Source organism: Grus americana, chromosome 16 (genome assembly GCF_028858705.1).
Source record: "Grus americana isolate bGruAme1 chromosome 16, bGruAme1.mat, whole genome shotgun sequence".
NCBI lineage: Eukaryota > Metazoa > Chordata > Aves > Gruiformes > Gruidae > Grus > Grus americana.
The window spans coordinates 1503215-1528813 of record NC_072867.1 but is presented as its reverse complement, the minus strand read 5'-3'; the positions used below and the strand labels follow the sequence as shown (position 1 = coordinate 1528813).

The following is a 25599-nucleotide window of genomic DNA, read 5'->3' as shown; positions in this document are numbered from 1 at the left end:
GGACTTGCCAGCCAAGCCTGGGGGCACCCTCAGAGCCGAACTCTGAAGGATGCACAGCCCATGGCACCCCCTCCAGCAGCGTGCAGCATCCCTGCGAAGGGGACGTGTTCCCCACTCAGAGCCAAATACATCCTCTGCACGAGGGCAAAGCCCACCCGCAGACACGCCGTGCTGTGCCAGAGCTGCTGCCCTGCCCCACCATCAAGTGCTGAGCCCAGCAGAGAGTGCAAAGGAAAATGATCACAACTTCACAGGTTTTGTAAGCCGTTCTCCCACGCCTGGTGCAGAGACGGTGCTGCTGCAGCTCACACCGAGCAGTCGCTGGCGCACGATGGTTCCCTTTCCCCGGCATCCTGACCCGGCTGCCTCCCCTGGAGCAGGTGCTGGGATCCCACGCAGACTGCCAGCTGGCAGCTCATCGCGTATGCATCATGCACCCGGAGAAAAAAACAGAGGGGGAAAAAAAAAAAATTATGCAGAGATTGAGAACTGGGCCTTCAGAAGAGGATCCGGCATCACGGGACTGCAGCACTAGAGATCACAGATTACATTGCTGCTTGAACATAAGCTTTTAATTAAACACTTAAATATCAGGATGGGGTCGGGCGCTGTGGCAGCAGCAGACTTCAGGGCTGGCCTCCGGTACAGTCAGCACGGTTCTTTAGTGTTGCAGGACTGCACTCCCCAAAACTCTCGTACCAGTGATCTGCTCATCAAAAGGTCTTCCTGGCACACAGCAAGGCATGTGCAATGTCAAGGTTATCTCAAGAAATGCTGAGGGTGCTCAGCAGGACTGAGGGTCTCTCTCAGATACAAGAAGATGGAGCAGATAAGGACCTCGTATACATCTTTCACAAGTGTCTAAATAAATTCTGTTGACTTCAGGCTGCATCTGAAATATTCCCTTCGTGTCAAAACAGCACTGATGGAGAAAACAGCTCTGTTCCATCCCTGCATGATTTGCTTCTCATTCGTACAGGGCAGAGGTAGATTTTTAGAAACAGGAAAGTCCACTACTTAGCTCTGATGGTGCACAGTTCCCACAAGGAGCGGGAACGACAAATGTCATTAAAAGGCTGTGTAGCCTCCGTGCCAGAACAAGTGGTATCTGCAAATGCATCTGTTTACCTCACCGCATTGGCAGGTTTTCTAACCACCGAGATGAAGCACCGCAGTCAGCGGTGTGCTAACCCGGGGCTGGGGAAAGGCTTGTCAAAAGCCTTTGAAGACTGCGAATCAAACCAGAGCTGCAGAGAGCACCTTACATTACGGGATGGCATTTTCAGTCACTCAGCCCTGCTATGCAAATACAGCTTTACATGAAAATCTGCAGTTCAGGAAATATGCCTGCAGAGCACTTTTATTCCTGCACCGCTCCAAGATGAAACACAATGTTGCTGATGGTATACGAAATAAAGTGGAACTGCCAGCGGAGTTTGTTAGAAGTTTAGTCAACAAAGGCATTTATTCCTGGATGCGTTTTCGCTCCTTAAACATTTCAAGGAAGGATATAAACAGCGTGGGTTTTCATGAAAGAAAACTTACAGTTCAGTCTCCAGTGCCCTATTACCTTGGCACTGCAACGACCCAAAAAATAACCACGGTCCAGGTCAAGGGCAGAAAGCCACCTTTATTTTCCCCTTGTGCCTTGCAAAGAGGACCCTCACTCAGCGGGTGCTCGGTGGGTCACAGACACGACTTGTTATCGCCCCTCTGACCTTTCGAGTCCAGCCTGAAGCCCCCACTGCCTGAGTCAATGAAGACAAATTCCCAATGCAAGGTCCCCAAAAGACATTTTTCCACCCACAAAGGCTGCCTGTGGATGCTGACTGATCTGATAGATCAGTGCCGCGACCCGACTCCCCTCGCCCGGGAGCTCTCCTCCAAGGCGGCTTCGGCAGCGCCAACTGCACCAGCGTCGCTCCCTGGGGACCAGTGCTGGGGCGATGCGGGCGCTGCCGGGTACGACGAGCCCGGGCGACCACACGTTGCCGGCAGGGGCTCAGGACAAGGCTTAATGTCGGCACTTCCACACCAGCCCTCCCTCGAGCAGCCAGTTTGCCTACTCAGCCTGCACCGCAGCCCCTTCCTCTCCTACGTGCGCCCACCTTCGCCGAACAGGGAGCCCATCCAGCCCCATGCAGGGCAAGGGGAACATCCTTGATGTCCAGGTGCCTGCAGCTGCTTTCCCCACCGGAGGCAGCATGCACAGACAAGCTTCCACAAGAAAATAAAATCCAGAGAGCGGAGCAGCCCCAGGACCTGGCCTGGGTGGTGGGACTGAGAAAGCACCAACAAATCCTGCTCCGTCCCTGGTCGTTCCCTTCCAGCAAGGACAAAACTTGGGCTGGCCAGCGAGTGGCAAAGCCACGGCAGCACGGCAGGCGCTGGAGCCACACACGTCCCTGCGGGGACACTGTCGCACAAACCCAGCCCGGGCGCTGCAGGACGGCAGAGCAGGGAGGGCGGCGGGGTACGAGGAGACGGGACGGGGAAGGGCTGGTGGCGGGTGTTTGATGGGGTTGCAGGGTGCAGGCTGAGCTCTCCCCCCACCTCGCCCCCCCAGCACTGCTGCAGCCCCCGCACAGCTCCCTGCTTGGGAGCAAGAGCGCCAAGGAATTTGGGGGGATTAATGGGCCGGTAATCCTCCCTGCGGGAGCCGAGAATTAACATTCCCCCGGCCAGCGTCCGCTGCTGCTGACCTACTTCTCCCCATGGGGACGGCGGGATGGGGACACGGCAACGGAGGGCAGTCACCTGGTTTGGGCCTGGAGAAGCATCCTCCCATGGCGCCGGCCAGGACAGGCAGCGGGGACGGGGACGGCAGGCAGGTCAGCGAGGGTGCGGGCACATCCTCGCATGATAAACTGCCCGCTCACGCCGTCCCGGGCTCCAGGCGTCGTTCACGACCTGTGTTGGGTAGAAAAGCTCCGTGAGAACCGGTACCGGCAGGGATGGCGGGGGCCGCAGGGAGGGGAAGGAAAGCCTGCGAGCAGCGCTGCTGCCTGCACCAACAGCCGCAGGCAGGAGCTGGGCAGCACCAGCACAATGGGTGCACGGAGCACCGAGCACCCCCGGTGACCCAACTGACAAGGGGAAAACTGGGGTCACCGGTAAATTCAGTTATGATGTTTATCAATTCAATCATCCTTTAAAAGTTTAAAATTACAAAAATCCTCATATCATTTGTGTTCAGACTTTAATAACTTCCCAAAGCCCTGCCTTTGGAAATTAAATCTGTAAGCACATAGGTCACAGCCCAAATACAATGATTAAACCATAAATACATTTCAGTCTGTTTTTTTTCTTTATTATTAGGTGATGGAAAAAAGAAACCTACTTTTATTGCCCAGTCCTGCAAGTTCCCCCTGTCCAGTAATGCTCATTCCTGCAGAAATCCCATTTGCTTTGGAACACTTATTTATTTGAGAAAGGGTTTCCAATATCAGGCCATTTTGCACCAAAATCCAAATTTTTGTACGATTAAGACGAATTTTTTTTATGTTGAAGTGGGACAGGCAAACAGTCCACTTCAAGTTGTGTTTATCTCATTTAGCTTTGACTGATAGCGCTCTCAGATTTCGTACGGACTAAGAATTAGGATAAACCTTTTTGGTCTTATTCCTTGACTGAAAACAGCAAAGATTCATACAACACGACTATCAATAAAATAGAACATTTAATTAATTTTACCCACTTATACTCGTACTTGAACTGATTTACTATGGTTTTGCCATATATTTTTCACAAAGCCTTCTGACACGGGCAGGAAATTAAAACCATTTCCAAAGGATATTTTAACACAGGCAAAGTAAGCTTTTCCGCAGCTTAGAAAGTGCCTCGGGATCTCTCCGATGAGAAGGAAATACAGAAGCGCCAGCAGGCAGATGCCCAGCACTGCAATTCCAACCCTTTACTTAAGCACCCACTCAAAACACCCGGACGTATCCCCCCCGTTTTCAGCTATACCCCTCCAAACCACGCACGCTCCTTCCCGCGCACCTTCAGACTCCCCTTCTGCCGTGCACAGCACGACCGCCACCAAGTCCCAGGTGCGTGGCAGGAGAACCTTCAAAGCCTGCAGCACGCTGAGTAGTGCAGGCTGCAGAGGAAGAAGAGACCGGTGCCTTGCCACACGGTGCACAGCGGACACGTGCCATTTGATAACGGGCACTGAGGGCACCAGTTTGGGACGGACTACTAACAGGACAAAAAACACACAAAGAGCAGACTACAGACTACGAAGTGCAATCAGGCGCGTGTGGAGCTGCTGAACGAGCTCATTTGCAAAAGGGGAACGTTAAATGGAGCAGGGAAGAGCCAAGAACTCTTCTCGCAAGAGCAAGAGCATCCAAGGAAAGCAGCACACTGATATTTATGTGAGAGCAAATGGAAAAAAATGCCATGCAAGAAGGTGCACGAGGGCAGAGGAAGATTTGGGAGCACCAGGGAAAAACGCAGCGGAGAAGTCACGTGCAGTAACTGCTGCATGGCCCTTTGCCAAAACTGGCAGGAAGAAAGGGAAAATGGCTTTCTATCAGAGAAAGTCTCAAGCCATTGATGTATCAGTGATACAGGACAACACTTCAGTGTAAAACATATAATAAAATATCACGCAAAGGTTGGCAAAAAAGGAGGTGGGAGGCGAGTGCCAAAGAGGAGCTGGGGGGGACAACCAGGACATCCCCAGCATCAAGCAAGAAGAGAAAGTAAAACTGCACCTGAGTTCATACCAAACAGAGATGCCACCGTGAGCAGAACGTGCCAATGAGACACGTGAGCCATGCAGAGAAAGCTGAAACGATACCGTAACGTACACAGAGCCTGGGCTTTCTGCTGCAGGGCAACCAGCCCACCCCGAGGTCCACCGCAGCCAACTGACTCACCAGCAGACCGACCCGGAGCCGCTGTTTGCTGCAGCAGAAAGTGGACGCTGTGGCGGCAGGACAGAGCCACGCTGCAGGCAGGCAGTGCCCGGGCAGCACCGCAGCTAGCCCTGGGGGTGCCGTGCACGTGGGGGAGCACAGCGGGGACCCCAACCACCCAGGCAGGCGGCGGGGTGGATGGCAGGAGGGTGGGTGCCGAATGTGCCTCACCAGAGGATGCCTCGATCTTCTCCAAACCCCCCAGAGATGCTGATGCGCAGTGGGATGGCCGTAAGACTGGTTTCCAGCTGGTCCGGCTGGTTTTGGGAGGGATTTTGGGATATCCCATCCCTGAATATCAGCCATTTGTCTGAGATGCCTTTGCTTTGTTCCGACCTTAAAGATGGCAATCTGAAGCCATCCCCTCGGGCCCACTTCACATCTCCCAGCCTCCCCACTGATGGTGCCCCGGGGCCCTTCGGAGGCACAGGCTGACTGAGCCACCCACCACCTCTGAGAGCAGGTCAGAGCAGAGCACAGAGAACATTTCTGGGTGTCCCTCCTCCACTCTGCAGTTAACCAGGCAAAAGCAAAACAGTTCTTGGTAGGATTTCAGCTGACACTACCAGAGGCAAAGCCGTCTGGCTGCCCACACCCGGTAGCGTTTCAGATGATGTTTCAGAAAAGTGACCTGAGACCCAGCTGAACGACACCAGCCTGCCCTGCCGGACTGGCTCACGAGACACAACGGGATCATGTCACCACTGCCTGCATCCAGAGGTACCGACCCAGAGCTGGATCCTGCAGGAGTCATGGCCAAAATCTCCTCTCTGTTAGGAAAGGGGAATAAGCTCATATACAACATGATGTAACTGAAGGGGTGAGAGAGGGCTGCTTCTCGTCCCCTTCCTACTCACCCAGCACAAGCCCCCCCCACCCCGGTCCATTGCTGTCCCCCCCCAGCCAGAACCTCTTGAGAGGGGAGTCTTGCCACCCCCCAGGGCAGCTCCATCCCCTCCCCACCCCACTGAACCCCTTCTCTCAAGCCCTGGCCCCACATCTCGCCTCCCCTCCCCACATCTTCTCCCATCTCCTCCCCTGAGTGATGTGGGGGCTCCCAGTGTCATCCAGAAGACTGATGTGATCTCCTCGCACAAGGGGCTGGTGGGTGCGAGGCCAAAGAAGGCAGGGGCCACAATGTGGTAGCCACAGGATCATGGAAGAATTTAGGCTGGAAGAGGTCTCGGGTGGTCATCTGATCCAAGTCCGGCTCTGAGCAGGGTGAGATACCGACCTGGATTTGACCTTAATCCTGCTTTAAACTCTGGAGAATGGACCTAATGCCACTCATGACATGAGAAGACCCACTAACACCTGGGGGTCCCGAAGGGTATCAGGCCTTTTCAGATGGGTATCAGTGGAAGAAGACTCAATGGTCTACAAAGAACAAGAAAATCCATTCTTGGCAGTTGGAGACCACCCCAGAGCTCCCCATCCACACCTCTTCCATTGCCAGATGCAGCACCCATTAGAAATGGGAAGTGGAGATGTTCAAAGATGTTCACGATCTCAACACTTTGGAGCACCCAATGGTCTCCTGCAGGGATGGGGAATGACATCTTTTCTCCCAGGCCTATCCCTTCTGGAGTATTTTGCCATGCCTGGAAGCCCCTGAGACGCCTCCAGGGGAGGGAGGGAAGGGGTCGAGCAGCGCTGGTGTCCCCTGGAGCCATGGCAGCCCCGGGGGACGAGGGGCAAATCTCGCTCACAGACCCAGGGAACAGCCGATCACCAGTTCTGGGGTCAGGAAGGAGGTTTTCCCCATGGGCAGATTTGCACAGGTCCCTGGGGGTATTTGACCTTCCTCTGCAGCACTGAGCACGGCCCCTTGCCAGGGCTCCTCAGGGCCATTTCTGGCCAGCGATTCCCTGCTGTTGTTGCAGGACCGAGAGTCCAGCTGTGTCCGTCATCTCTCCGCCTCTCTTCCCCGTGGCAGCTTTGTTTTTCTAGTGTTCAGTCATTTGTAGCATAGGTCTTGTAAGGCAATGTCCTACAGCTCCATGCTCAACAGGAACTGCTGATTTTTAACTGCCCCTGCATACAATAAAATTTTCTTTTTATTGTATCTCAGTTCTGTTGTCTGCAAACATATGCCTATTTCTGCCTCAAGAACTTTGTCCTTCAGAAGCATTATCAGTTACTGCAGATAATTTTTGGACTCACAGCGATATTATCACCATTTGAAGAACTCAGCACTTTCTTCTCAGGACATCCTTCATGGATGTCTCTGAAGAGTCCATGTCAGAGCACGTCAGAGTCATTTCTCTCCTGCCCAGTATAACGACACCTAAAATGGGTCTCACCAACATCCTTGTGCTCTGCACGCTTAGATCTCATCAGCTGACACAACACACCTAGGTCTGAGAGAAGGACCTATGGCCAGGAGAAGAAAGTCAATGGAAGCACCTGTACTCGGGGATACCGCCCCCAGCAGACACCTGGAGTGTTAGGAAGGTCCCTGATGTCTGTCAATAATGGCCTTTTTCTGCCACACTTCCTGCTCAGGTGAGAGATTCTGGCTGGTCGTCCCACATGGCTGGTTTTCCATCTGAACTCTTCATTCTGAACAGGATCGATCTTCAAAAGCAAGAAAGCAAACCTTTCTTATCTATAAGCCTGGACACGCTGCCCTGCGCTCCTTGGTCCCTCACGTACCGCATGCAATGCCACGCACGGCGGGGAACAGAGGACACGCGGCAGCTCCGCATCTCCTGGAAGACTCGCTTGTCTGTAAACAGCCTTGCCCGCTCTGCAGAGCAAGGAGGACCAAAAGCAAGATCTGGTTCCGCAGGCTGCACCCCCCGAGCAGGACCACAAGAGGAGGGGGTGGCTGGAGGCTCAGAGCATCTGGTGGCACTCTCCATACTTGAAGGGAAGAGCTGGCTCTGACTCTGGTCCCCGCTGTGGGAAAAAACAACCCTTGATCCCAAGCTGTACCCTATCTACCGCAGAGCTGCCTCCTTGCCAATTCTCCATACGTGCAAAATATTGTCTTTAACACAAGGCCCAGCGGGAACCATGGAGCAGTCCCAGCAGCAGACCTGTTTCGGACACACCCTGGAAACCAAGTGAAGTGCAGACCCCACCACGGCCTCTCCATCGCGTCCCGCAAAGCACAGCGTGTCCCGCAGGGCAGCCTGGGCTCTTCTCCTTGGGCGCAGGGCACCTCCCCTGCCCAACAAGTCCTGAACTTCACCGGGACCCAGAGCCCTCGTTTTCCACCCTCTTCCTCACCCCATGCGATGGGACCCAGCAGTGGACCCTGTCTCCCAGCCCCACGCATTGCCCTGTGTGGCTCCATCCCAGCCAGGTACATACCCAGCCTGACCCACCATGTACCCCCCCCCACGCCACCAGCCCCCCCCCACCAGATTCACACTCCTGGTGTCCTCCTAAAACAAGGGCTGCCCATTTCTCTTACTTTTCTGGGGATTTGCTCTAGTTTGACTCCCATGGTGATTGCCAGAACTATGCGGTGGGCCACCACCCTCCACCAGGTCCTCCCACGCCTGGCACAGCAATGTGAGAAAGATTGAAGAGTGGTGACTCCTCGTCCCTCCGTCCCTGATGAGTACACCCACACTGTCCTTCTCCATCATCTCCTGAAGGTCAGCTCCTGTTTCACTCTTGCTCCTCCACGCACAGCCTCATGCCCCACTTCTCCTCCATCTCTTTTTGGTGGGGCAGCTCCAGCCACCGGCAACGCTTCTCACCTCCGCCTCCTCGGCAAGTTTCAGCAGCATCTGCTGCTTTGTGGGCTGAGGCCATTAATAAAAATATATAACGTGGACCCCAGGAGTCCCTGCAGCCCACTGGCCAGCATGCCTGCCTCTGCCCAAGTACACTCCCGGCTCCCAGGAACCCCGGCATCACCCCCAGAACTCCTGCCATGCCTCCCAGCCCTGCCAGGGACCAGGCTTCAGCCAGAGGCCCAACAGCACCCTCCTGCAGCTGACCTTCCGCCCTCCCCAAAAGCAGCTGGTCTCCATGGGACACCGGTTTGGAGCAGCCCCGGTCCACCCCGGCACAGCCTGGCACAGCAGGAGCCTGCACAGACCACGCTCCCCACTGCGCGGGGCAGACAGTGGTGAGACAGCACTTGGGCTGCGGTTGTTGTCTGAGCACAGCTGCACCTACAGCGTCACGGAGCCCACAGGCACCTTCCTGACATCTCCAGCGCCCTGCAGAGAGCAGCTCCACCAAGCACCAACTGGCACGAAGTCCTGCCGACACCCCGAGCTGCCCGCAGCCTCCCTCCCTGCCCACCCAGGGGTCCATCCTCCACCCGCTGCACCACCCTGGGCATGGCCACGCTGCCACAGCCCACCACCCTGAGGAGAAACTCCCCAGTTTAGCATCAGGAGCTCCGGTTCCCTGCAAGGTCTGGCCAAGCAGAGTCAAACTGCCCCATCTCCAGGACGAGCTGGGCTCTGCTGCCAAGGAAAGCAGGTCTCTCCTCTGCATGCGGGACCCTGAGCGCAGCCCAGGTGTGCCCAGAGCATCGGGGGTCCCAAGGCCCTTCCCCACACTCCACGGACCACGCTGCGTGCTCTGTGTCATCAAGGCAACACGCAGCAGCCCTGTTCTGACCCCAGGGACGCGCACAGGGTTCACCCACCACAAGAAATGCCTGGAAAAAGCCAATGGGCAGACAACCAAGTCACACAAAAGAAAGCGTGACGGGACGATGTTTTTAGGGCAGGGAGAACTTGTATTTTTAAAATAATTTAGGGGTGAAAATAGACGGGTCTCTCTCCTGAAGCTATCACTTCTTTCAGGAATTGCACTACAAAGGGTGAGCATGGGGCTCCCACAACCCGCCCAGCCCCGGCTCCCAGCGCTTCCACAGACTGGCCTCCCAGCACGGGGTGCCCAACCAGGGGGAAGCACCCTCGTTAGTGGGTGAAACTAACTGCCTCCCGTCCCTCCACCTGAAGGATGCTGCACCCACGGCACCATCACACTGCTCGCAGGGATGGGACATGCATTGCTGCCCACCCCCTGCCCACGCAGCAGATGAGCCAAACTCAAGGGGGCTGGCACCCCCTTCTCTCCTCTCCCCAGCACCCCAACATCCCCTTTACCTCTCCAGCTCTTCAGCCCCTTGTTTTCCCCTGGACAGCTCTCCAGCCAGTTCCCCCTTCCCAACCCTCCTGCTCCCAGTTTCCTGCCATTTCCATACCTATCCCAACCCTGCTGCCTGGCCCCTGCTCCGGGGCCCCCCAGCTGCCGACACCCCGCGACTCTGACAGTGTCACAGCCCCACCGGTCCCCTCCTTCCCCTCCTGCTCCTTCCACCGCCTTGACTCCCCAGGAGCCCCCAGTCCCTGCCCACTCCTCAGCACACCCCTCCCTGCCAAACCTTCACCTCTGCAGCTGCTTCCTGGTGGGGACCGAGTTCTGCTTTGCACCCACCTGGAGCAAACACCAGGTTTGGCTTTGCCAGGTCATTTGCTTTTGGATGGCCCCAAGAAACAGAAACAAAACTCACACTGCAAGATGCGGAGAGCAGCTCACAGCCCCGCTGATGCGCTGCACAGCCCCGGCCGAGCGTGCTTCACCTTGTCACCTTGTCATCAGGCGTTTGTGTCAGCGGCAGCGCAGAGAGCTACAGAGCTGCCGTTTAACGTGCCCCGCCGGCTCCTGAAGTGGCACAGCAGGAACACTGTGTCAGACTGCAATTAGCCACAATTGTTTTACTGACTGCTGCTTCAGCAATTTATAGGCTCCAGGTTAAAGGCTCCTTCGGCAGCACTGTCATTGCCCCCCCTCCAAACACGTTCTCTGCAAGCTGAATCGGAAATATTCTGAAAGTAATAATTAAATGTGAGATTTGGTTCAGATCTCAAAGGTACGCCAATAAAAAGTGCAAATGCTGAAAATTCTTTCCAGGTACAGGCTGCTTGATGCAAAAATCAAAACATTTCACAACACAAAAGAGTTTTAATTCTCAAATCGCTCTATTACAGGCGGCCATGTCCTCCTCTCGCTGGCCATCACTGCCAGTTCACGATTGCACAAGAGAAAACCGTGTTCCCTACAGAAGCTGCAAGCAGCGCAAAAGGAGTTTATGACGGCAATGCTTTCCAAGACTAACAACTAAAGCACACCACCACCAAATTTCAGCTTCCATCCACCGCACTCGGAATTGGATGCTCCCTCTCACAGGAGGCCGTGCGGTTACCCACGCTTTTGCTAATGCCATTTCCCCGCACTCTTGAAAAGGCAGATTGGCACCTGCGAGCATTGCTTGGGCTGTCTGCGTCTCGCCAGCCCCCAGCTGCTGCTCCGTGCAAGCAGGGTGTTTGCCCGGGTGAGGCTACGGCCCCCCAAAACGGGGACAAACAAACTTGGAGGACACACTGGGGCAGGGGGACAGGGACCCCAAAACCGGGGGGTTCAGGCAAAACGCGGCTTCTCCCCGGCAGCGATCGCAGCCCGGTTTGTCGCTGCTGCGATTTCTTCAGCAACTGCCGCATCTCGAGAGATGCGAAAACAAGCGGCGCTCCCGCACCGCTACGGCGGCCACCGGCCACCTCTCCCCCGGCCTCGCCGGCAGCTCCCGCCGCAGAGGAGCCTCCGGGTCCGGTGCGGCGCCCCACCGCCTCCGCGCCCCCCGGTATGCCCGCGCCTTGGGGCGGGGGGGCAGCGGCGGCTCCCACCGCCCGATCCTCCGCACCGGAGGCAGGCGCGGACGTCGGTCCTGGGCAGCGGCCCCGCACCGGGAGCCCCACCACCCCCCGCCCCACCATCCCCGGGCCGGGGCCCCGCTGCCCCCCGCACTTACCTGGGCAGCAGCCGAGGGGCCGGCGCTGCGGGCGGTGGCGGGCGGGCGGCCGCCCCGGGGCGGGGCGGGGCGGAACGGAGCGGGGCGGGGCGCGCGGCAGCAGCGGGGCGCGCGGGTCGCCGCCGGCCCTTCCCCGTGCCCGGACCCCCGTGGCGTGGGTGGCCGCGCTGGCCCCGGGCACGCAGAGAGGCGTGGAGCGGGGCTGGGCACCGCCGCCTGCAGCCAGGGGTATCGCTGCCGCTTGGCAATAGCCCGCCGCGTCGCTCGCTTTACTTTTTCCTTCTGGATTGAGGTTTCCCGGCTCTCCCCCCGCAGACAGGGATCTCGTCCCCCTCCTGCCTGCCTGGCACGTTTCCGTTCTGCCCAGTAAAGTATTTTCCTTCTCTATCACACCCTGTTTGGCAGAGCATCAGCATCTCCATGTGCCTTTTCTTGTTGCACGCCCCAAATATGTCCTTTACTTTCCCTCTATGACTTTTGAGAACACCCTGGATACAAAGGAAGGTTTTTTCTCCCCCAGCTACAGACTGCCTTGGGTCGCTGCTGTCTTACACCCTGATTATACGACTCCTGAGCTTGTCCAGGGGGTTCAGTGCCCTCTGATGCACAGCTTTAGTTCCTTGCTCCCTGCTGCAAATGGGATGAGAGGCTGAACTGCGCAGTTCAGCTGCGGTTTTCACTGCTGTTAAGAAAAACTACCTACGGATGGAGCCTGCAGACACAGGAGCTCCCGGGAGCCACTCGCCTTGCGAGAGGGACTGTGGATCCTCGTGGAGCTGCCTCAGCTTTAAGGCAGGAGAAATGACACCAGGTCCGCTGGGTATGTCTGCAGGCAGCAGAGCAGGAGCATCCCCACACGTGGTGCTGTGCCTGGCTGGGGCGCGGTGCAGAGCTCATCCCACAGGATGTGGTACTGCTGGCAGCGGGGACCCATGGCAGCCAACGGCCACCTCCATTTCTCAACCCAGCATGCAGGATTTTTGACCTCTAGTGTGGAAAAACACTCCCACGCAGCTGCCAACCCAACAGCAAGGATTGGGCCTTGGAAGGACTCGATGGATCGCTTTGCAGGGAATTATCCCGACAGCAAGCTCTGTCAGCCGGCCACGGGTGGTCAGGCTCGGCTGACGCTACAAGCGTACAAGATTTGGGGCATTTCACTGCCCCTCAAGGAGCCAAGTGCATCGCTCCCGGGGAGAGACGACGAGACACCAGCAGCACGGTGGGGCTGTGCTGCCCCAGGAACAGCGGGAGATGCAGCTCTGCCTGTGGTGGGGTGACTGGGCCAGGGCAAGGCGTGTGGGCAGCCCCCGCCCCGAGGGGAGGCTGTGCGGCCTCCCTTCCCCATAAATACTGCAGAGCTGCTGGGCAGTGCATGCCCCTGCCATCGCCGTCTCTTGGAGCGCAGCCTTGGGCTCTGGGCACTGACTCCATCACCCTGACACCACTCCCACATTGGGCACTGCCTGGACCGCAGGGTTGGTCACCAAAATGTCCTTGTTGCCCCTCTGCCAGGGAGAGGGAGCCCTGAACGTTGCCGGCAGGTCCTGCCCCTCCTGCCCAGCTCCTGGGCTGCCCTGGATGCCCTGGGGTGTGTGGCAGGGTGCTCAGCCATCCTGGGGCTGCTGGGGGGGGCAGTGGGTGCTGTGGGGCAGGGCCTGGGGGCTCTCCAAGGGGAACAGCAGTGCCTCACAGGGAGGGGGCTGACAGGGCCATGCCAGCAGTGCCAGGCAGCTGCCCACCGTGCTGCCCACCCTCAGCTCCCTGCCAGCTCTGCACCTCCCACCACCCCAGATTACCCTCGCAGCTGCACCAGGGACAGGAACAAGCTGGTCCTCCGTGCATCCTGGGGCAGGCAGAGCCACTCCTGCCCAGCTTGGGCACACGCCGGGGCTGGCAGGAAAGGGAGGGCAGGGATGTGCTGGGGAGAGGGTGAAGGGGCTGGGGTGACCCCATAACCCAGCGGGGGACCCTCTGTCACCCCCAGACTTTCCAGGCTGGATCCAAGCCTCTGATACACTGTTCCCTTGGGAAAAAGCTCTGCCTTGCCTGCACGGCTCTGCCCTGCCTTCCCCTGCCTTCCCCAGGGAAAGAAATCCCGGAAGAGGAGCCAGGTGGGGGAGAAGGGGAAAGGGAAGGTAACAAGGTTGTGCAAATGGAGCAGCCCAGGGGAGAAAGCCTGGTGCAGGCAGGGAGAGAGCCGGGTGCAGGCAGGGGCCGTGGGCAGGAGGAGGAGCACTCAGCCGAGGCGTGAAGGCGCTTTGACAGCGGGTCAGCCCTGACATCACCCAGCACTTTCGGTTTCTCAGGAAGTGACGGAGCCAGAGACTCAGATCTTCAGGGATGGCCGAAAGAGACGCCATGGCGGAGCAGCAGCAGGTGGCCGACAACCCCGGCGAGTTCTCCATCTTCATCAAGAATTTACATGGCAAAGCACTGGCAGTGACAGTGTCTCCGGATGACAGCGTGTGGGAGCTTAAGGCCAAGCTGAACGCACAGGACTCCTCCCTGATCCCTGAGATGGGAGTGCTGATCTACGGCAGCAGACAAATGGAGGACCACCTGACCCTGCGACACTATAAAATCACACCCAACTGCTTATTGCACTATAGACTATCACGTAAGTGCAGGGCAGCCCAGGGCAGGTGGGTCAGGGTCCGTCTGGAGGTGGGAGAGGGGGAGTCGGTGCAGATCGGGTTGTCTCCCAAGGAGGGACCCTGGCCAGGACCACAGGCAGGAGGGAGAGGGTAAGGCGGCTGCGGCTGCGTTGCACCAGGGAGCTGCTAGAGCATGCTGGCACTGGAAGGCGGGAGGAAGGTGAGGGCCCAGGGATGCACCTATGCAGGAGGAAGGCAGGAGGAAGAGGAAGGACTCTGCTGCTGGAAGCCAACCAAGAAATCTTCTCTCTGCATGGCAGCGGGGAGGGATGGCGAGGCGGAGGCTGGGAACGTGTTCTCAGCCCTGCAGTGTGCTGCCCTCCTGGGATGGGCAGCTGGGTGGGATTCCTGGTGCCTGGCAGCTTGGTGCAAGTGGGCACGAACCAGCAGGAACAGGTTTCACAGCAAAGGCGTGAAGAAGAGGGAGAGAATGGGCAGAGGATGGGATGTTCTTCTGGGCATGACCTGGCTCCTGAGCTCTCCTCTGTTTTGTTTTGCTGTTGCAGTACGAGGTGGTGGTGCGGGTGTCAAATCTGAATTACCAGGTAAGGTCATGCCCTGGTCCTCACTGACAGCCTGGTGCAGCGGGGCTGGTGGAGCTGCACGGTGGTGAGCGTAGGTCCTCAACTCACTGCATGGTGGTGAGCATGTCCCTGCAGGGGCTCATGGAGGAGGATGTGGAAGTTGCAGTAGATGTGGGAGCACGTGCTGCTACACAGGGTGGGGTGCTGCAGCTAATGGGATCGGGAGGGTTGGGTGAAAGCTGCTTGAGGATGGCTTCTTCTCCCAAACATGAGGCAAAAATGACAGGGTCTTCCTGTTGTTCCAGTCACAGGCTTAGCCCTAAAGAAGCTGGTGGCAGACCCTCCCAAATTTCTGACAGCCAAGGCCTCGGGGAGCACAGAGGTGAGGTCTTGCAGGACACGATGCCTGAGGCTGGGGTGCCCGAGTGAGGAGCACCGCGGGGCTGGGAAGGCACAGCCGCAGCGCACAGGCTCACAGCCAGCCCTGCACACGGCGGGGGGTCCAGCACTGCCCATCGCCACCGCAGCACCGCGCCGGGTGGCAGGAGCTGGTGGGTGCTGCCCTGGTTCCCAGGAGAGGGACCTCGCCCTGCCGGCAGACCGGGCGGGCACAGCTCCCGCACCAGCCTGTTTTATTCCCTGGAGGAGCAGGGAGCGGGGCCAGCACTACACCTGACGCTGCGGATGCTGCTCATGCTCTCAGAAGACCTCTCCTCCTGCCTCCAGCAGGCAAGCATGGCTGGAGGGGAGAAATACAGCTTTTGAGTGCTTTCCCCTATGTTCCCCTCTGCAGGAGAGCTATGACTGGCTGAACCTGGGCTCACCACTGCAGGGAAACTGCTGGCGCTGCACAGGGGAGGTAAGGGCTTTTTGTAAGAAAGTCAGCAACCAACAACATTTTCTCTCTCAGGAAACAGAAACTTTCCTATCTGGAATTCCCATTTGCAAAATGCATCCTAAAAATCAGTGGGTGAAACACGTAGTTTGGAGCTCCAGGAGCTGCTCTGCGTGTCCATCCATTATCTTTCCTGCTGATGCATGGGGGATGCATGGACTAACCGATGCCTTCCACACCCCAGTGGCATCTAACCAAGTGGGGCTAAGTGGTCAGTCCTCCTTGCTGTGCCTGCATGCAGGATTTCTCTTGGGCACCACTACAGGGATCTGCAGCAAAGGGGCCATGAGCCTCAGACATGGCCAGTGCTAGTTTCAGATCCGAGGGCAGAGGAGCTGCCAGTCAATGATTTTTCTGACCTCCTCACTGATGAGAGTGATGCCTTTCTGGGGGCAGGCAGCAGTTGCTGATCCCCCGCTGCTGCTTGTGAGGCGCCGAGCTCTCACGCCAAGCTGCACTGCTCTTCACCGTAAATCCCAGCACGCCTCCTGCGAGCAGCTCCCAGTGTGCAACACCCCGCTCAGTCCCAAACTGGGCCACACTTGTGTTGCAGAATCTTCCAGAAGTGACGCCGGAGATAACCCAAGACACTTTGAAGTACCACACCACGTACCGGTAAGAGCTGTCGGGCAAAGCGGGAGCACGTTCCAAAAGCCCCGTCCCAGGTGGCATGAGCCTGTCGTCCCTCCCACCTGCAGAGCTCACCTCCCTGGTGCAGGCGTCTTCCAGTGCTCCATCACAGGCCTCAGCTTCGAGGTGAGGTCGGCAGTGACCATCACCTACAGATACAGGACCTGGACCAGGCACCTGAGCAAGGCTGCCCAGGAAATGTGGGTGCCCGCCGGACCCCTCTTCCGCATCGACGTGCAGCCCGGCATCGTGCGGGCGGTGCATCTCCCCCACTTCATCTGCCTGGCAGGTAGAGCAGCCGCAGGGACCTGGGTCCCAAGCCACCATCCCTCAGCCTGTCCCTACCCAGGGGCATCTCTGACTCCTTGGAAACCTCTCCCCAGACAGAGCCAAATGGTCCCTTCCCTCCAAGGTCCCCTGTGCTTCCTTGTATTCCTCTGCTTTGCTTTGGCATCCTTCATCCTTCTCTCACTTTCTGTCAAGCCTTCGCAGTGGTCCCTTCCCCAGCTCCCGCTCCACACCACCAGCGCCTCCTCGCCCACCCTCTTCTCCCAGCCACCGTGATGACCCCAGGCACTACCCCAGCCCAGCTGCACACCAGCCCCGGGGAGGATTGTGGCTCTTTGCATCTATGGCAGCTGTGGATGGCAATGACCATCCCTGCTCTGCTCCTCTGGGATGGGAGCCGGCCAGCTGCACCTACCCACAGGCTGGACCTCCCCAAGGTGGGATGCGATAAGTCAGAGCTGGCCCGGGCAGAACAATAAGTGCAATGAAATTGCCCATTTTCACCCAGGCAACATGAGGAGCTGCAAGGCTTGGATCTGGGTCCTCTGCCCTGCAGTGCTCTTAACGAGCTGCTGTTAATGAGCGGGGAAGGAGCATCAGCACCCGCGGCTGGGCTGCAGAGCATGCAGGGGAGTCCCAGTCCCCCATGCTGGGGGGCCCTGACACAGGCACTGGGTGCGCTGGCCAAGGGACTTCCTGGCAGGTCTGTGTCCTCTTGGAACAGAGCACGCTGTCAAACGAGTTTCTTGTTGCGTGGCTCTATTTCCTACCCAGGACCTGGCAAGCACGGCCGTGTCATCCAAAAAGTGGCTCTACGTACTCTTCACTGACACGGCTGTGCTAAGCAAAACACTGCAATTGGATTAATCTGTCAGGTTAATAGCAAAGTCTGCTCCAGAGGTAGACTGGGTGACTGGGCATCAGCAGAGCTCTCTGACCCAGTCATCCCCAGGATGTCACCTCCGGATGTTCAGGCTGATCAAAAACTAGAGTGACTTGTCACACAGCGACCATCTCCCTCCCCAGTACGTGGTGGTGTGGTGCTTGTATGCAGGATGCTGCACGGGTGCAGTCTGACAATTCTCATGGTCCCAAGCTGCCACCTTCAGATTTGCAGTTTTCTGCGCCCGCAGGAAGACTGCCAAAGGCGGTCCCTGCCGAACCCCTGAAGCCCAGGGCATGCATGGCACCCAAAGTAGAGCATGTCATCATGTGTGGGCACATCTCCTGCTGCTGCTAAAGCCTTAAAGAGAAGGAGGCAGCCTGAGAGGGTGCCAGGACGACTAAACAGAACTTGTTACCTGTCTTGCAGAAGACATAAATACCAGCCTGTGTTCCATTGCCCATTTTAAATCTGGGAAGATGACCCTGGAGAGACCGACCAGAGTGGTTGCTTTCTCTGCTGTCCTGGAGAATCCCAGCTTCTCACTACTTGGGGTGCTTTGGAGGAGGTTACGTTCAACCCTAAATTCATTCCCTATGCACTCCTTGGTGCTCATCTTCCAGCAGCTCAGTGCTGCAAACACAACTCTTCACCTCTACCTGATCCCAGATGACAACTCCGTGAAGCAGGTAAGACAGAGGTTGCTCAGCCAGGTTAAAAGAGTATGACATCTGGGGTGGCCGCAGTAGCAGGGACTGGATTTGATAAACAGAGATGCCTCCCAGTTTTGCTGCCACCAGCCTCTGATTCACACCCGGTCCTGTGCCCCCATCTCCCACCGCAGGACAGCATCCTTGCTCCTGCCTCCCTCGCTCTCCTCTTTCACAGATGCCTCCAGGAATCGCTCTCCGTGCTTTCAGCTAGGACAGCGTGTCCTAGCACGCGTGAAACTGTGGCACGGGACGCTCTGCTATGCAGAGCAGATGTAGGACTTGCTGGCCACTGCCAGGCACAGCAATAGGTGGCTGCGTGCCAGCCGCTCTCCTGTGGTGTGCAAGCCCTTACCCTCTTGTGCAGAGTGACAGTGCATCACCCTGCCCGTGTTCCTGCCTGCACATGGTAGGTTCCTGCCTGCGCAGCGGGTGCTGCCTGGCCCCTGAAGCACAGCACTGCCTGCAGCACACGCTCAGTGTCTGTTCTGACTGGGTCCGTCAGTCGGTCTCTTCTCTTCTTGACTTTCTGAGGGCTACCTCCAGTTCACAGCTCTTTTTTTTTTTTCCTCTCTCAAAAGCGATGCTTGATGTTTGCAGGCCATTGAAAGACAAGAAATGAATTGGAATTCAAAGCTTATTCCCAAGCCTCCTCCATTCAACCCTCTGTTCTTTGGCCGCGTTTACCAGGTGACCAGTACAAATTCCGTGGTGATAACACCTGAAGTAAGTTGGATTGTTCCCTTTTTTATTTTTTTCCCCCCAGTTAAATAGAAAGTACAAGAAGTCCCTGTTTTCAGCCATATTCTGCTACCAGAATCCATCTTACTAGGTCGCAGAGCCAGAGGTGCAGGGAGCTGTAGTGGTTACAAGTACCAAGGGTATTTCATGATACACATCCCCAGAAGGAGCACAGAGCACACCCCAAACCCCCAAAGGGGCTGCGTTTGTCTTTCCTTATGGCAGAAATCATAATGTGGGACTTGTTGGACTTACCATAGCTGCATATCGACAAGGAATTTCAGAGGTGTTGACTCACCTGTGGTCCCAAGTCCTTCATCTTCACCTCCTCTGCAGTGAGTTTCCTTCAGCTTAGGAGTAGGTCTGGAGAGAGACTGTCTCTGTGCCATGATGTGACATGACTTCTTTCTCTGCTGAAACCCCATTTGAGGATTTCTGATTTTGAGCACCATGCCCTGTGGCAATCAGATTACAATGGCTGGGAAAATCGGGGAAGATTTGGCCGTTTAGTCCTTGTGGTTACTTGTTTTACACAGGAGTTTGTGACATCCTGAGAGCAGCTGATGACAGTCCAATGGCACGTTCACGGCTGGTTATGAAAACCTCCTTTTCATAGGTCTGTGCTGCACCATAACCATGAAAAGGCAATCAGAGAAACTGAGGCTGGATGGGACCTCAGGAGGTCTCTGGTCCAACCTCTTGCTCGAAGCATGTGAGTTTTAAAGTTAGATCAAGGTGCTCAAGGCCATGTCCGGTCAAGGTTGAATTGAATATCTCCAAGGATGGAGATACCACAGCTTCTCTGGGTGTCTAGTCATTGTGATTTTTTCCCCTATTATCTAACCGGAGTTTCCCTTGCTGCAGCCTGTGCCTGTTGCCTCTCCTCTCATCGCTGCGCACCTCAGGAGGCTTGCTCTGTCTTTTCTTTAGTCGTCCTTCACATAGTTAAAGACAGTCATTAGTTCTCCCCATGACTTTCTCTTCTCCATGTCAAACAAACCCAATTCCCCCTGCCTCTGCTTGCATATCGCACACTCCAGCCTGGAGCTGGCCTTGCTCCAGTACGTCCATGTCTGTCTTGTATTGGGAAACCCCAAACTGGACCCAGTGCCCAAGTGTGATCTCACAGGTGCTGAACAGAGGGAAGGAATCCCTGACCTCACTGTGCTGGCTGTGGTCTTGCTAATACAGCCTGGGATGTGGCCAGGCTTTGCTGCCAGGGCACACTGCTCGCTCCTGCGCAACTTGCATGTCAGCCAGGACTCCGGAGTCCTTCATGGTGAAGCTGCTTTCTGTGTCCACCCTGTGCCCAGGCTCCTGTCTGCTGTGGGACAGATGAAGGACTCCTGCGTTTGCCTTCGCCAAATTGCATGAGCTTCCTGCCAGCTAAGCTGTCCAGCCTTTCCGGGTTCCTCTGAATGGCACCCCTCCCTTCCCCCTTATTCAACACCCCCCCTTGCAGCTACAGCTCTGGTACTGAGCTGTGTGTAGCTCCAACAGCTGGGGCCTTCAACTTAATTCAGAGACAGTCTTAAACCCATGAATCACAAGGTAGGGTTTGGTTTTCCCACTTCCTGGAATGACCAGGGCACTCTGCCTTGAAGAGCAATGGTAAAGATGACAGGGCCAAGCTCTTGGCAGTGTCAGGTAAAAGCGGTAAAAGCCATAGGCTGCAACCTGGGAAGTTGTTAGGAAAAATTTTATCACTCGGTGGAGCCGCAGCCATCAGAGAAGGTTAGAAGGTGGTAAATCTCTGCTCTTTGAGGTTTTCAGTACTCAGCTAGACAAAGCCCCAGCTGAGCAGATCTAGACTTGACATTGGTCCATCTTTGAGAGGTAGGTCAGACAAGACATTCCAGGGGTCACTTCCAACCAAAATTGGTGATATTGGCAGCACAGAAAAGCCCTGACATGTGCATCTTCCCTTGTCTTTCCTCTTGCTGGTATGGCCAGGAAATACTGGATAGTGTATGGGAATTCACCGCAGCTCCCCATGGTGAGAGGGACTCAGCTTGCTTCTTACCTTTACAGTCACACTTGCCATTTTGCTACAAGAGTCCAAAGGAACAGCAGCTCTTTGTTGAGATCTACATCAGGAACATGGCAGAGGAAATTGGGCTCCTTATGACGGACACACGCAATGACACTGTGGTCTGGAGGGCATCACTGAGATCAGGTAGGAACAGCAGGTCCTTCTAGGGGCTCATTCGCCCTAGCAAAAGCTGAGGCGCACCGCCCAAGGAGACCTCAGGCATTTTGTAGTCACAGTCATCCACGCGTCCTGCAGGGAAAGCAAACCCTGCGTATGCAGCAATTGGCCACTGAAGAATAGGGACCCGAAAGGATTCCCCAATGTCAGTAGACCAGAGGTTCAGATTTAATGTGGATTTTCAGATGCTGGGGTTTAAGAGAGCGTGACAGAACTATCGGTGTCTCTCTGTTCTCTTGGCTACTGTTTGCATAGAAATCTGACTTAGTTTTAAAAGTCCAATAGTGTAACGAACACCCATGGACGTGCTAGTGCAACCAGCGTGCAATGCAGAGGAAGTAAGGAGAATACCCAAATTTTAGTGAAAATCAGCATCTTATAAAACTACGTGTTCCAGCCAGCACCACTACTCCACATTTGCTGGGTCAGACACCAGGGTGTGAAACAGCACCCAGAGCACAAAGGATTGGGGCAATGCCAGATGGACCAGAGCCTGCCTTCACCATACGTCTCTGCTTGCAGCGGTATCACAAACGTGGCACGCAGCACGCCTGGTGATGGTGTGGGGACCGCACTCTTATGGCATCAAGAGACTGTCGCTTACAACTATTCTGCTTTACGGTTGACTTGGGTCCCATGCAGAACTTCGGTCAGGATGGCAGATGATGGAGGCAGAAGGAGCAGGGTTAGTGATGGCGGGTGCCAAGACTCGTGTTCGTGTGTCCTCTGGGAGGACAGAGGTGCACCCAGCTCCGGAGCGGCGGGTTCCTAATCTCCACACCTCTCTGCCCAGCTGCTGCCAGGTCGGCTCAGCAGCCACCGCACATGCCACCAACTTCACGTAGCAATACCCACCCGCGGGCTCCCCTGTGGGAAAGCTTGGCAGAGGAGCTGCAGGCAGCAGCATCTCGCAGGCGCAGGGTATGGTGCTGCTCAGCATGCCTTCAGACCCCTTCTCTGTTAGTCTAATCCTGCACTCCTTAAAAGTAACACCTACAGCCGTGCAGAGCCCAGGAGCTTTTGTTGGGTTCTCCACAGACGGGCAGGATCAGTAGGAGGAATGGCTAATGGCTTCGTGGGGATTAGGCACCTCAGGAGGATGTCGTGGAGGATCAGGCACCATCATTTCAGTGACGGCTTATTCAGTGATCTCTCTCCTTTCTCTTTCAGGTGATATTAATCTTCCTGCCTGTGTCTCCAAGACCTCGTCAGGTCAGTACAGTGTTTCAGAGCTGCAGCTCTAGAGTCTGAATCTGTTTCTTTGGAGCTCACCATCCTCTGGTTTAAAGCAGATATCAGTCTCTTTTCCCATCCTTATGACAGTTTCTGGACAAAAAGCCTTGAAAGCTGCAACCTCGGCTTTTATTCGTGCCTTGCTGGCAGCATGCCCCGTACCATGCTGGTGGGTACGGTGGCATAGTGCAGGTGACCCTCCAAACTGGTTTGCCGTCTCTGGGGACAGAGATGCTGTTGTTACAGAGAATGAGCTGCAGCTAGTACAGTTCACGGTCCGTAAACAATATTTCACTGGAGTTCTAGTAAGTGGTACAGCTGCTGTGTCCCACACAGCCAGCTCGGGGGCTGACGGCCCCTGTGCCAAACGGCAGCGTTCTCCACGGGAGTGACGTCCCTGGGCAGGAGCCCGCAACAGGCGTGGACAGAGGGGACGGCAGGGCCACCTTGACGGCAGCTCCAGGAGTTTCTGACCAAGAGGCTTTGCTTTCTGCTTGCTTCAATCAGTGACGACAACATACTGCTCAGCAGCCTTGCAGCTATTATCCCCACCTAATTTCTCCAGGGCCACAACACTTCATCATTACCTTTTGTATCTCGTCTTACTAATGAAAGGCCAGATCCAAGAGGACACCGAGGCAGCTAAACCACTGGCTGAGGCAGATAGGCCTGCCTCAGATAGACACAAATTTGGACATTTCGGTGTTATTCTTTTTCCTTGCCATGCACATGGAGTCACCACACTGGCCTACAACCTGCCCGAGAGCACCAGGAGAGTAGGGTGGCAGACAAGAGCAAAGACAGGACAAGGGACAACGATTTTAAACTGAAAGAGGGCAGGTTTAGATTGGATCTGAGGAAGAAATCCTTCCCTGTGAGGGTGCTGAGGCCCTGGCACAGGGTGCCCAGAGAAGCTGTGGCTGCCCCTGGCTCCCTGGCAGTGGTCAAGGCCAGGTTGGATGGGGCTTTGGGCAACCTGGGCTAGTGGAGGGTGTCCCTGCCCATGGCAGGGGTGGGACTGGATGGGCTGGGAGGTCCCTTCCAACCCAAACCAGTCTGGGATTCTACAGGGAGATGCCCATATGGGTGCCCACTTCAGCCTCACAGAGGAGGACTGGGTAGAGGCTTGGGAGGAGAAGCCGGGCAGCGCTGCCCACTGCACTGACCATGGCTTGCTCAGCACCCCGCTGGCGTCGGCTCCTTTCCAATCTCTGTTCCTCTACAAACCGCTTGCAATTCTGCGAGATTTCAGACCTGTGCTCTGAGTTAGGAGCTCCTCACCTTGCAGGGTGGGGGCAGGACGGTAACTTCACACCCAGACACTGTAGGCATCCCAGAGGGGACAGTTGCTGGCAGCCACCCACCTCACCTCCCCCAGCTCTGACTTGACGTTCCCACCCCCTTCCTTGCCTGCCTCAGCACTCTCACCGCTGGTGCAGCAGGTGCCCATCCTTCTTGGTGGAGGGATGGAGACACGTGGCTGTGGGACAGGGTGCACAGCCGTGGTGTCCGCTGGCTCAGGATGCCACGTACCGCAGCGTGGTACTCGCCTGCGGTTGCCTGGCCATGTGCAGCATGGTAACATGGGCTTGGTGTCTGCTAGGTGCAGCCTTCATGAAGCAGCACAAGACTGAGCTTTGCTCCAGGATGAGGCAGCTCTCCACCATTCTGCTACACTTACGGGATGCAAACGTCATCAACAGCGATGAAGAAGAGGAGGTGCAAGGTCAAAATACAAGCCAAAGGAAGAACCGAGTTTTGCTGGAGCTAGCTGAGAAGAAAGGGCTGGAGGCGCAGGAGCAGCTCTACCAGATCCTCCGGATGAAAGACCCCTACCTCATCACAGACCTGGAGAAGTCCAGCTAGGCCTGGAACAGCAGACTGCTTTTGCTCCCATGGCTCAGCTTACGGGAACAACAGAAGGGCAGTCAGGTTTACCAGCACCTGAATCCTGACCTTTCAATGCAAAATCCATGGTGCAAAGCAGCAGTAAGCCTCCTGAACCGCCTGGTCTAAGGGCTGCCTTGCTTGGCTGACTCGGTTGCCTGCAGTGGACAACCACTGTCATGTTGGCCACTGGTGAGAAGCTGCTGGAACAAGAGACCTTGGCTCCCAATCCAGTGCCAATACCTCGGACCCATCTGCCTCCCTGAGACAGGGCCTCTGCCTCTCCAGAAGCTCCAGGCAGCTGCTAGCAGAGGAGCTCCCATCACAACAGGTACCTCCAGCTCACCCCCCCATCCTCAGTGTCCATGGGCACCTCTCGTGGCTGGAAGAGCAGAGCTGCTTTACTGTGCAGAGCTGTCTGCAAAGACTTACTCTCCTGTGCAAGCCACAGCAAGTCGTAGGTGTTGATGTGAACCCATATCAACACCAAACCTTCCCCTCATTTCCTTCCAGTCTAGTTTACCCAAATGACCAAAGTTCATTGAAAAAGCAAACAAGCATCCTGACCCCAGCAGCAGCTGGGTGAAGAAGCCACAAAAAATCGCAAAGATAAGAGATACAGGTTCACATATCTTCAGGGAAAGTCTGACTCAATAGCAGACGCTTTACATTCAAAAGAAAGCCAGCAGATTATTTTTAAATCACATCCTTCTCATTCATAAAGTCAGTTCCTTTCTGGATCATGTGGATGCCTTCACACCAGTCAAGGCAGGAGCGGTCAGCTCTGGTGTCTAGTATCTAAGAAGAGACTTTTTGGGTCAAGCTTGGGTGAAATTCAGACTTGCCAAAGTGGAGACAGCAACTTCTGGAAGCTCAAAGGAGCTTCCAGGGAGCGTTGAGTGAAATGGTCCCCACCACACGCTCCGTGGCTTTGTGGGGTGGAAATGAGATTGCTGCCTGAGGTGCTGCTTTATATTTACTCGTTCTCATGAACACCTGGATCGCATATCGCTGCTGAGCAGGTGAACCGGGGGGACCCCGGACACGGGCAGGGAGGGGTGCGGGAATGGACCCGTGGGGACGGGAAGGGGAACCAGGAGGAACAAAGTGGGGGGGCAGAAGGGGGTATAAAAGGGGACACTCAGGTATAAACTGCGGCTGAGCCCAGTGCCTGGTCACCACAGCCTGTCCCATCTTTTTATATTTTCTTATTAAATGTTTTCTTAACTA

At 56.1% G+C, this 25599-nt stretch overlaps 2 protein-coding genes across 5 annotated transcripts in view; one reads left to right on the top strand and one right to left on the bottom strand.

Moving 5' to 3' along the window:
- AIFM3 (apoptosis inducing factor mitochondria associated 3) overlaps positions 1–11970 on the bottom strand; it is a 46454-nt gene extending 34484 nt beyond the window's left edge. For both annotated transcript variants that reach the window (XM_054844389.1, XM_054844390.1), the window contains exons 1-2: positions 11713–11970; positions 2758–2910 (exon numbers count right to left, since the gene is read on the bottom strand). In XM_054844389.1, coding sequence (XP_054700364.1) covers positions 2758–2788 — 31 coding nt within the window. In that variant the 5' untranslated portion in view covers positions 2789–2910; positions 11713–11970. The remainder of the gene's footprint in view (positions 1–2757; positions 2911–11712) is intronic.
- Positions 11971–14046: 2076 nt separating this feature from the next.
- Positions 14047–25599, top strand: LOC129213759 (caspase recruitment domain-containing protein 8-like). 3 transcript variants are annotated; one of them, XM_054844391.1, is made up of 11 exons: positions 14047–14332; positions 14876–14914; positions 15199–15275; positions 15687–15752; positions 16342–16403; positions 16487–16707; positions 18019–18278; positions 18900–19025; positions 21072–21216; positions 22420–22461; positions 24092–25425. In XM_054844391.1, the coding sequence occupies exons 1-11, from the start codon at positions 14056–14058 to the stop codon at positions 24346–24348; spliced, it is 1572 nt and encodes a 523-aa protein (XP_054700366.1). In that variant the 5' UTR covers positions 14047–14055; the 3' UTR covers positions 24349–25425. The 3 variants fall into 3 exon arrangements, with proteins under 3 accessions (XP_054700366.1, XP_054700368.1, XP_054700367.1); XM_054844392.1 differs by having other exon boundaries at positions 14050–14332; positions 24086–25599; XM_054844393.1 differs by lacking the exon at positions 18900–19025 and having other exon boundaries at positions 24086–25425.